The 12,309-nt window shown below is 37.9% G+C and overlaps 1 protein-coding gene across 3 annotated transcripts in view; it reads left to right on the top strand.

Annotated features, from left to right (window-relative positions):
• Positions 1–12,309, top strand: part of ADCY5 (adenylate cyclase 5) — a 242,562-nt gene that overhangs the window by 147,604 nt on the left and 82,649 nt on the right. For all 3 annotated transcript variants that reach the window (XM_088146444.1, XM_088146443.1, XM_025170761.2), the window contains exons 2-3: positions 7,919–8,068; positions 10,780–10,901. In XM_088146444.1, coding sequence (XP_088002570.1) covers positions 7,919–8,068; positions 10,780–10,901 — 272 coding nt within the window. The remainder of the gene's footprint in view (positions 1–7,918; positions 8,069–10,779; positions 10,902–12,309) is intronic.

Here is a 12,309-nt window from a genome sequence, read left to right as displayed (position 1 = left end):
AATCAGTCTCAAGGGTTGACTGTAGCTAGTTTATCCATGATCTTATGCCTCATATCAGCTGCTGTGCTCTGTAATGGAGGGGATGGCAGTGACGTTCCAGCTTCAGGTGTTGGCTGCACATCCAGTTGTTCTTCTGGGTCTGCTTGAGTCGGGGTTGTAATGTGGAGTTGGTATATCTCAAGTTGTGAGAGCAGCTCCCTGTTCACTATGTCAAAGCGCGGGGTAACTAGCTGTTTCTCAGTTAGTGTGGATGTAGGTCTTCTGTCCACCCATAGTTCCCTCATACGTTTCATATATCCCCTCTCATTAGGTCTATTATCGTAGTAGCATTCCATCAATTCCAGGTTCTCTTGTCTCATCCATGTATAGTTTGTTCTAGTAGCCCACTTATTGTCAGATTGTCCTGGTTCCCCAACATCTGGCATAGACCTTGTTAATCCGGGTGACATCTGAGCTGGCATGACTCTCTTAGTTCATGTCACTCTCATTTCTGCAGTAAGCAGGTGAAGTATTTGGGGGTCTTTGCGCAAGGACCCCTACTGGTAAGGTAGGTACCAGCTGGGATTCAAACCCTGGTCTCCTATGTCAGTGGGTGGTGCTCTAACCACTACTCTATCCAACCACTATATATATATTGATGTACATATATGTATATATACATATATTCATAAATGTATATTCATAAATTTGGGAAATTTAACTACATACATGTGGAAAGTAAAGGCCAAAGTGGTCCCAGTGGTGGTAGGAGCACTCAGGGCTGTGACTCCTAAGCTGGGACAGTGGCTCCGACAGATCCCAGGAGCAACATCAGAGCTCTCTGCCCAGAAGAGTGCAGTGCTAGGAACAGCTAAGATAGTGCGCAGAAGCCTCAAACCCCCAGGCCTCTGGTAGAGGACCCGAGACTGAGGAAGACACATCCCACCCATAAGGGTGAGAGGGATTTTTTTGTTGTATATATTCATCAGATAAGAATTTTCAGTGACTTCTTGTTCTTGTTTTGCTTTTTGAAGGGAAGTGGGCAGAAGTAGTTCTTTTTAAAAAAAGGAGTAATTTTCAGAGTCCAGATATGAAAGCACCTCTGTCTACACCCCTCTGTGGCTGCCTGCTTGGTTTATTTGGAATTTATTTGTTTTCTTGCTTATTTGTCAGATTTATTTCCCACCTTTTCTTCAGGAATTCAAGAAGACATATGTAGTGCTCCCTCCTCACATTTTTCCCCACAGCAACCCTGTGAAGTCACCTGAGATGAGCAGAAGGACTGGCCCAAAGGCAGCCGCTAAAAGCTCATGGCTGAGGGTGCACTTGAATCTGAGTCAGTCTAGTGCAGATAGGGACTACTTGTGTGTCCCTGCATGCTCCAGAGTATGTTTTTTTCCTTTGAATCCTGCCTGACAGTTGCATAGCCCTAATGTGCTATCTCTCTCCTCTCCTGTTTGTGCAGCTTTTATTCAGGTGAAATCAAAATAATTATGTGAAAATAAGGAGGTGCAACAGCTACTGTGCCTCAAAACATGAAAGTATAATACAAATCTTTCCTTGTAGAATGATTTAGGAAAAAGGTAAAATATATGTGGTTAAGATAAGGCCTTAGTGTGACAGAATGGAGAAGTAAATATTTGCATGCCATCCTATCACATGATCTCTAGAATATAGTTATGGCTGATAACCTGAAGATGGGAAAGACCTGGGAGAAAACAGTTTCGCTTTTTTCACACACTCAGTCTCTCATGAGAGGGAACAACAAAAGTTGAAATGTACAAAGAGCAGACAGGAAGAAATGTTGTTGCTGGACTCAGAAAAGAAGGAAGGAAAGAAAGGCTAGCAAGCAAAAATGGGATTAGGCGGTTTCAGACTAGTGAAGAATTGCAGGTTCTTAGTGATTCAAAAGCACTGAAGAGAAGTCAGCATAGAGGTTATATGCAGGAAGATCATGTTGGATCAATCTACCTAGTACAAGCGCCCAGAGACGGGGAGGAGGATTCAAAGACCCAAGAAAATTATTAAAGTTCTACTAACTATGAAAGTTTTCCAGCTAAATTGTAATTGAAGCCCTTGGGGGAACCTTTGTGGAATTTAACTACACACATAGCAATAGGTTAAGAAAGGCATACTGACATAACAGAAATGTTACTATTGCAGTCAGGGAAATCCCTGCCCTTAAATTTTTCTGCATTAAAACTGAAAAGACAATAAGTATCTAGCCTTGTCACTGTGGCAGAATAAGCCTCAGCCATCAGGGCAGTGTAATTTTGCATTGACATACTTTTTTTCAGCAAAGGGTCTGGAAGAAGGTACATTAATATGCCATAAGGAAGCCCCCCCCCCTTTTTTTTATACTGTGAGCATGTTTTAATTCTGACAATATATTGCTTTTGGCAATTAAAATGAGATTAGAACACTGGAATAAATTGTAGATTATATCAAACACTTTTTATTTGGAATTCTACAGTTACCTCTAAAATATGAACAAGCAACTGCGTGCAAGCCTAAACAGAAAAATAAGAGAAATGTAGATCAAACTGATAATAAAAATATAATTAAAAATACTGTTTGAAGTACCAGGAACAATGAGAGCATTTTCCTTTCTCCCAGTTTTCCTGAGAAGATTGACGCTTCTATTAATTGACCCCTAGTATGAGCAGAAGCATCCTAACCATATGTATCCTAGGAAGGACAGAAACATTCTTGCCCAAGGCATCTAAACAAGATTTACCTCACCAAACACAACAAACAATGACAGGTTTATCCCTCACTTTTACAATGAACTAGGGCAAAATATAACTAATACTCATGAGGCCAAAATTCTCCCTACTAAATATGTACACAAGGACACAGTTATATTTCAGATATTAGATTGTAATGAAATTTCACAAATAGGATGAGTTAGTCTGTGAGTATTCTATGATATCACAATTACAGTGGAATATATTTTGTAGTCCTGATTGGTAACATAGGGTAGAGTGGTTTTGCTGAGAAAGATTGGTAGTAATCATCATCATCAAGGGTATCCACAGGGTCCTGCTGCTTTTGTCAAAATGATTAAAGCGGTGTCACACTAGCACACTACAAAGTCTACCACTTTTTGGACATGTGTGTGACATTATGACACACTTTAAAAAGCAGCAGGGCTAGCAGGACAGCATTGCTTTTGTAAATCAGACCTGTTTGATTCCACTGATATTGCTTTCTGGGGGAAATATTGCAAGGCAGAGGTTGCTGCACCGTGATTAAAGCCCTGCTCATTTGTCAGTGCCAACATTGCATGTAAATAAAATGGTGGAGCTTTGATTGCATTGTGGCAATTGCCATCTTGACATTTTTGACCACTGTAGACACCACTGATTTCAGTTATATGTATTCAGGCATAGATTTCAATAGGGCATTGCTTTTCCACCATTCTGAAGTGACCAACTTCCAAACTTATTAATAATTTTGGGTTCCAGGATCCACTTGCCAAACAATTCTGGTTTTCAAGATCTTCTTTCCTACTTGATGAAAGAAAAAGTGAGAGAAACACAAGCTTGATTCTCATTCTGCATCCTACTGATAAATATGTTATAAATCAGTTGCAGTTCACAATACAGTAGATCATTTCCAAACACTGTTTAGAGGAGCTTTCTTTCTTGGTATTTTCTACCACAATTTCACAGTCAGTGTGCTGGCTGTTTTAGAGGATTGTTCCAGAGGTGTACTGGAAAAGTATTTGTGATATGAAAAAAGAAGGAAGAGAAATATTTTCTCCAATTTGTTCTGGGAGGTAGTTCCAGGATGAAGGTTGAGCAACAGAGAAAGAGCTGCGTTGTATCAGGGATCAGGAGACATTTTGACAGCTAAATAAACAGAATAACTGGACAATGGAGGATTACAGGTAGAAATATGCCAGGATCACATTTTGTAATAATTTATGTGCAATATTATAACTACCATATGTATAACATTAACCTACCCTGGGTGATTTTTAGAAATGCCTGTAGAGTTAATTTTTAGTCCTGTTTTTTCTAGTTCATGAGCAGTTTCTGTATTATAGTCAGGCCATCTGGAACATGTTTGATCATAGGTATGTTTGACATGAGTTAGAAATCAACTTGAAGCTCACTTTTGGTTTCCCAATTGAATTCCACTCCCTTCTAGTAAAGAGTTATGCTTGCTTTCAGGGTAGGAATAGGGTGCAAAAATTGTATATTATAATATTGTAAATACTATATTTAAAATATATTTAAAATATTGTATAATTGCTGCTCTCATTGGTGCATAAAAAGGACTGGAGGCATGGAGGATAGTTTCTTTTTTTTAATAAAAAATTTATTAAAAGTTTTAAAAAGAACATACAAACTAACACAAACTAATACAGAATTAAAAAACAAAGAAAGAGAAAGGAAAAGAGATGAAAGTGCAGAGAGAAAAGATAAAAAGAAATAGAAGAAGCTTCCAATTTCCCTTGCAGCAAATGCATGATTACAAAGTTATCTCTTACTCTATGATTACAAAAAAGTTTACTTTTTTTTCTATTATCTAGTTTTTTTCTCATCATCAAAACCACAAGTCATAAGTGCATTTTTTTCTGTTTCATGCAAAATGTCTATAAGGGGTTTCCAGTCAGCCATAAATGTAGATGTTATCTTTTCGTTAATCAAGGAAGTCAATTTAGCCATCTCTGCAAGTTCCATCATCTTCACCAACCATTCCTCTATTGTGGGTAGCATAGAACATTTCCACTTTTGAGCATATAATAATCTCACTGCAGTTGTCATATATAAAAACGAAGTTCCATGGCTTTTTTCTAGCTGCCTGTCCATTAATCCCAAAAGAAGTCTCAGGTTTCAATTGTACATTGAATTGTACATTCAGTTGTATGGAGGATAGTTTTTCAATGATGCTCTAAAGCCAGGAAGAATTCATCATAATTGACTGCTGAGTTGATGAGGTGGTTTGCCGACACTTTCACGCATTATGGAATTGCTCCCTGATCCCTTCAATACATGGGCTCCAGAGAATTAAATTCATAGGCTGGAAAAACTACAAGTGGAAAAAGATGGGGCATTTTAACTTAGATTTACAGTAAACATACTATAATATTTTTTGTCAGCTTAAAAACCTGATCATGCATCTTGAAAGACAGTAGTACACCATTTGCTATTAATGGTCACAGAAGGAGGCAGCGCAGTCAGTAATTTGTTCTGACATCTTGTACGTTTCAGACTCTGCTTCCTGGTTTTAAAAAGTGTATTCCTCATTAACAGAGTTCAAAAAGCATTCTACCTCATTTAAAAAGCTACAGACTTTAACTATGACCATTTAAGGACATTGCTTGCTGTGGATCTTTAAAGAAAAATATTATTCAAATATTCTTTGAATGTCCAAATATTCAATAAATACTTAATAGTTGGGATCCATAAGATAGCTGTATTTAGAAATATTCTCCCTTTCCCAACAGCCCACTCCCTTCCATCTCAAGTTGTTCAGGAAGGCCCTCAAGCTCTAGAGAGGCTTTTGTGGAGCACAGATGGCTCTAGTGGGGAGGAGGGCTCAACATATGTTATCTAAGAAAGGTTCTTGAAACTCCCTCCACCAAGTGGCAACATTTAGCCCTAGTATTAATATCTGGGTGGGAGACTGCCAGAAATCTCAGTACTGTAGAAGTGGCTAGAAAGTCAACAAAACATCCCTGAAGAAGCAATAGCAAACCACTTCAGTATTGTTGCCAAGAGAAGAACACTGAAATGACCGTGAACTCAGTAAGAGTCAAACTTGATTAAAACGAACATTTACTTACAAAGCAATACTACTTACACATACAGTAAGCAATGTTGAATTTTGCAGGATTACACCCAGATAAATGAGCAGGGGGTTGCAGCCAGATTCAAAGTACAATGGTTTGTTCATGGCCTAAATAAAGCTCAGTAGTTACACCAGCTATAAATAACAGCTATTAATTTTGTTAGAGTCTGTTTATTAATTACATTTCTAAACTGCCTTGACAATATATTTCCATGGGCGATGTACAAAACTGTTAAAAACATACAATATAAAACACACTATTATGGAAAATAGCATTGTCTGGTATGATCTAAGATAAACAATTTAGAGAACAGCTTAATTGCAGCAATTCTACTAGACCAGGAAAGTTTCAAATTTGAACATTTAACTTTTGAACATTTAAGAAAAACCATGTTATGTTAATAGCAATATCTATATGTTCATCTTTGTCTTTTTTTTTTTTTTAACCATTTGCAGAAAACAAAAATGAATATACAGGTCTTTGACCTGTAACTATTACAGCCTGGTAGATGGTTGCCATAACTTGAAATAATGTTTCTTCAGGATGTTGATTGTAGCAATATATAATATCATCAACATGCAATATTATTTTAAATATATTAGTTCCCATTGTAATGTATTCAGGAGATTGATTACATTAAATTAAAGTGTTTAAGCAGAGAGAATGTCAAATAGACAATTTATTAATTTACTTATAATTTTGTTAGCATCTGTTTATGTTGCTTTAATACTTTGGTAGACTGAGTTAACAGGCCACCTGAAGCCGTACTTTAATCATGGTTTACTGAATAAATCATATTTGCTCAGGTTCATGTAGGATACAAAGTCATAAATTATGATTTAAAACCACAGTGACTGGTTTTCACACACACAGGTCAATCTGTGGTCAGTATTAATGTGACCGAGTAGCTGAATCTCAGTACGACAACTTTCTGTTTATTTTTTTGAAATTAAATTTAGAAGCTCTTCACAAAAGTTGAAACACTATCTTGAAATGTAAGGCAGAGGAGAGAAGGAAGAAGTGATCCATTTACAACTTTGGTGCCATATATAGAGATATTTGTAAGTTCTACTAATCGGAGTCATTCATCAGAAGCTTAGTGTGTTTACTTCTACAGGTCATCATGTGGAAATGGATATACAGTCTTAGACACAGTAGTGGACAATGTATGTTTGCTAGGCATGCCAAGATTGAAGTATTTCCAGAAAATGCCAGTATAACAGTGGTATTTGGAAATGCATTTTAAGGATATGCTGTATATTCATGATACTGTATTGAATATATTTCTAAGGATCAACAAAGGAACATTGAATTAAAATGGCACTTCAACAAAGAAATTATCTCTAGGGCATAAGACTCTGTAAAGTGATTTTGAAAGATTTTGTAAGAGGGCATCCATTTAGCCCTATATTGTACTGGAACAATTGAAATGCAAGGCCCTAGTTTCTGATTAAGCAATAATGAATCATAATATAGGATTTTCCAGATTCTGCGTAGGTGAGGAATTAAGATTAACTGAAAGAAAAACATAGATCAAAACATCCTTAACCATTGTTCCATCCACATTCTGGGGCATCCTTAATTCCCACATTTTATTGCTGATTTTTGATAGATTTGAAAAAATTCATCTGGGTCATAAGGATCAGAAAAAAGGTGTGATAATACCAAAGGTTGGTAGGTAGGTAGGTTGGTTGTTATTTATTTATAAACTTTATATGCTGCTTCAGCTTGAACAACTCTAAGCAGTGTGCAATTAGAGCAATAATATACAATAGAACAGATTACATTGACCACTAGGAGGCACCACATTTCCATTTGAATCTTTATTGGGAATCCAACACATGAGTAGCCAGATGTTACTCAATGGGGTTCAATCTCTCTAGCAGGAATTGAACTCACAGACCTTTGCACTTGGCTGACTACATACAGTGCATTAGTTTTAGGAGCTATCTGGGTCCTGGCGCTCAATGGTTTGCAGGAAGGGATATATAGAGGCTATCAGAATGGTATATACAGTCCACCTTCCCTTAAGCTATCAGAGCAAAAAGATATAGAGTTATATTGTATCTATTCTTATATTGGTTTATAAAACATAACTTGTTTTGTCTTTCTCCCCTACCCATACGGCCCTTGCAGCTGGTATCCAACATCCTCATCTTCATCTGCACAAACATTGTAGGAGTGTGTACTCACTATCCAGCTGAAGTGTCCCAAAGACAGGCCTTTCAGGAAACAAGGGAATGCATTCAAGCTCGCCTACATTCTCAGAGAGAAAACCAGCAGCAGGTAAATGATGATGATGATGATTATGATGATGATACATTTAACAGTGAAAATGTGAAGTTTCTAGAGTCTGCCTCTGAGTTTATAGGCTCCATGGGCAAAGCCCAAGTTAGACCTGGAAACTTTAATGTCCCTACCAGATTAGAACAGTCAACTACATGGATAGGTGGCCAGTGTGAAGTTTGGATTCAGCCTTGGGTGCCAGCAGTATCCAAAGGGAGGAAAGGTGTCAAACTCTGCAAGATGCTGGGTATGACATGGCAATGGAAGCCCCACTCTTCTTGTAGATGAACTGGCATAGCATATGTGTACAAAAAGGGTGGGTCTTCTGTCACAATACTGTACCTACCATCTTGCAGATTGTGACACCTCCCTTGTAGATGCCCGTGCTGGGTGACTAGCCAAAACACATTCCTGGATTGTGGCCAGTAGCATGCTGGTAAGCATAGAACAACCGGCTCTGCCAGCCCCATTGCCACCACAGCACTGCTCCGCCCTAAATGTTGTGGTTCAGCTGTGCTCTCAACCAGCTCTCCAAATTTCAGAAAATTTAACAATTGGCTCTTGTGAGCCAGTACAAGCTATCATAGAGTATAAGATGCCATGGACATAGATAGTTATAGTGTAGCATAGGGAGCAGATTCTCGTCATACTTACAATTGCATGCAAAAGTTTGGTTACCCCAATGAAATTGTATGTTTCACTGAAGCTGACACAACTTCTACATGGTGCAAAGTCTTTCTTCAAATTTGAATGCATACTTACTGTTTAGGTGCACTTCTTTATGGATTCCAAATAATAAAACAGTGAATACAGAAGAAATAGGACACTGTTCCAGTTAATTCAGTGCTCTTTTTTCTGTACTATAAGCCTGATAATGAGAACCAAAATGGTGATTTAGTCATTAAACCTACAGTTAGCCAGATCACAGGTAAATAAATACTCTGACCCTTCTAACTTCTCAGGTTGGATTGCTTCTCTTTCTGGTTTCAACAATCATGGGCTCCTCTTAACAGCTGTCTGAGCATTTGAAAATAAAAATAATTCACTCTTACAAAGCCGGGGAAGACTATAAAAAATGTCTAAATACTTCCAACTAGCAATTTCAGTTGGGAGAAATATTGTTAAGACATGGAAGCTACATCGAACTGTTCAAATCAAGGGAAGATCTGGAAAACCAAGAAAAATATGTGCCAGAACTGGTCAGATCTGCAAAATAATAGCCACAAATCACTACAAACAAGCTTCTGGGAGGTTTAGCTGACACTGGAATAGTTGTCCACGGGTCTACAGTACAGTGTTACTTATAAAACACTGATCTGCATGGGAGAGTTGACAAAACCTTTTCCTTTATCTTATCACAAAAGCCATTGTTTAAAGCATTCAAAAGAAAATCTTGATAAATCTGAAACATTTTGGAAAAAGTGCTTTGAATTGATGAAACAAAATTGTTTTTGCCCACAACCATGCAAGATGCATTTGAAGACAAGAAACCTTATCACCTATTAAATGGTGGTGGTGGTGGGGACTCTATTATGTTGTGGGGTTTTGTGGCAGCCAGTGACGCAAGAAATATTGAGCAGCTGGAAGGAAAAATGGATTCAGTGATGGTTTGGATTCAAAGTATCAATGTGTCCTAGATGTGGAGGTCCCACAGTCAGTGAAGAAATTGAAATGGAAAAGAGATTGGATATTTCAGTAAGGCAAAAATCCAAAATATACCTTCTAATCAAACATGAAGTACTTACAGGAAAGAAACATAAAGGTCTTGGAATGGCCTTCACAATTCCTAGGCTTGAACATTCTTGAAAAGATGTGGGGAGTTCTCAAACAAGGAGCACATGCAAGGAGGCCAGAGAACATTTCTGAGCTAGCAAGGAAGAGTTGGAAAAAAATTTGCAAGGGAGAGTGGAAAAGCTTTCAAAATCAAGAACAGAAGGATTCTAAGCTGGCTAAAAGAAACTTTTGAAAACTCTTATTTCTGCCAAACGAGTATTATGAAATACTGACTGTAAGGTGTCCAAACTTTTGCTATTTTCTTACTTTGATTCTGTAAACAATTGCAGATACATAGTAAGTCAGTACTCAAATTTGCAGAAAGATGCTGTGTTTAACTTTGTAGAGGTTGTGACAGCTTCTATTCATCCATTGAAACATATAATTTGATGAAGAGTCCCTAAACTTTTGAAGGTGACTATATGTTATAGCATACAAAGAAGTAATCCCATGGTTTGTTTGATAATCATCTCACTATGCAAGGAGTTGACTTTTGGGCTTTATGCTGTACACAATAAATTCAAGAAGTGGACCTAAGTAATGACTTGCTTCTTCTTCATAATACTTGAAGTTATCTGTATTCTTGTGTATATACAGTATAGATAAGGCCTCACAAATATGAGGAATTGGACTTGCAGCCACATAAGAAAGTTGGATTTCACATAGGAGCTGGGGGCTTGGGCCAGCTGGCCATCCTAACTGGAACTGGAAGAAACTCCTTTCTGTATGACATCCCTGATGTTGCTTATTGACTGATGGGAGCAGAATCCTAGATGACTTGATAAGTACAGGCTTTATGGGAATACATCTGGTTCTGTGTTTCTATCACAAAATAATAGTTTCATTTTGCTAGCATGATCTTCAAAGAGAGGCATGTTTGTGTTGTAAATGGAAGCAGGAGCAGGTGTTTTAACTGGTTTATTTGTCTGATTCCACAGGAGCGTCTCCTGCTTTCTGTACTGCCTCGCCATGTTGCCATGGAGATGAAAGCTGACATTAATGCCAAAAAAGAAGATATGATGTTTCATAAAATTTATATCCAGAAGCATGACAATGTCAGGTATGTGCAGAGGGAAAGGAGTGGGATGCATCCATAACTCAACATAGCAGTTTTGTAAAAAGGAAGGAAATGGGGGCAAACAACATGCACGTCCTCTGCTGAGTTTTTGTTATCCCATCCCAGGAGTGCACAACTCTTCACACACTAAGAGTGTCTGCACGTGGCCTTTGAGTTGCATGCCAGGAATCACATTCTAAAAAGTAGATAGGGACAGGAACAAACATAACCATGTAAAGTACATTTAATGTGATTACTTCCTATGTGTTTAATATTTTCCATCTTCTGTCACATTAAAAATTACAAGTTGGTCAGGAATTTTAAAAGGACCTTGGATAGCCACATCCAAGTGTTTGGGGGAATGTCTGTGGCCCTGGTGCTTCAGGTTGGACATTCCCAGGCTGCATATTTTATATTCCAAAGTAGGAGGTAGGCACAGCTATTTCAAGAGTTCCTCTTTGTTTGACATCTCTTGACTTGTTACAAGTATTAAACTATAAATCACAATTCAGAACAAGATATCTCTTGCATGGAAAAATTGCATGGGAAGACCAGATCAACCCTGGTTAGTTTTGCTCAAATATGGTGTTAAACCATGAACTATGGTTTACAAACTACAGTGGCTGAGTTCATACAGTACAACGTACTAAGCTAAAATCAAGCTGAACCATAAATTTCTGACTGGTGGCTTTGAGTTGAATCCATTGGTGCTGCATTTACTAGCTTTCTCTTTCTCTAATTCATGGACTGGGGAAATGTGGGGGGGGGGGGACCTGGGGAAACAGAACTTTTGTTGCTATCAATTTTATGTGAATGATCACACAGGTGCAGGGTGTGCATATTTCATTTAACTACATACATTTGTGTGGTTTATAGTCCATTATTTATCCTATACATTTAACCCGCAAAATCCACAGAACTTAAGATGTGAAGCACTGAGGAATTTCTGTATGAAAGAAGTAGAAAGGAAAAACCTGACTCTATAGCTAGTTTGTTTTTTTTTTAAGTGTTTGAATCTCCTTGACTTGGGCGGTGTTCAGGAGACATTTTCCTTGCCTAGCAAGCAGTGATTGTATCATTTATCCATCTGAGTATCTTAATTTGTAAAATGCTAAAACTAGAATGCTTGGTTTTAACTGGCCAGGTTCCAAAGAGGCATATGAAGAAACTCTGTACCAGCACTCAAACTCTTCAAATAGATATGCTTGAATTTACTGTTTTAGTCTCATCAAACTGACTGGAAAGAAGTCAGCTGAAGTCAAAATAGCACAGCACAGCTCATCCATGCGTTACTGTTTATGCTTTTGAATTAGAAATAGCCTGCCCTAATTGGTGTGGTTAATGCCAGATTGACAGCTGTTTGGCATCTTTATGCTAGATTTGAAATTAGGCCACCAACATCAGAGCCTTC

This window comes from Python bivittatus, unplaced genomic scaffold (assembly GCF_059951505.1).
Source record: "Python bivittatus isolate LINGU-HERP-01145 unplaced genomic scaffold, Pbiv_v1 ctg000480_np1212, whole genome shotgun sequence".
Taxonomy (NCBI): domain Eukaryota; kingdom Metazoa; phylum Chordata; class Lepidosauria; order Squamata; family Pythonidae; genus Python; species Python bivittatus.
This window is presented reverse-complemented; position numbering and strand designations above follow the sequence as displayed.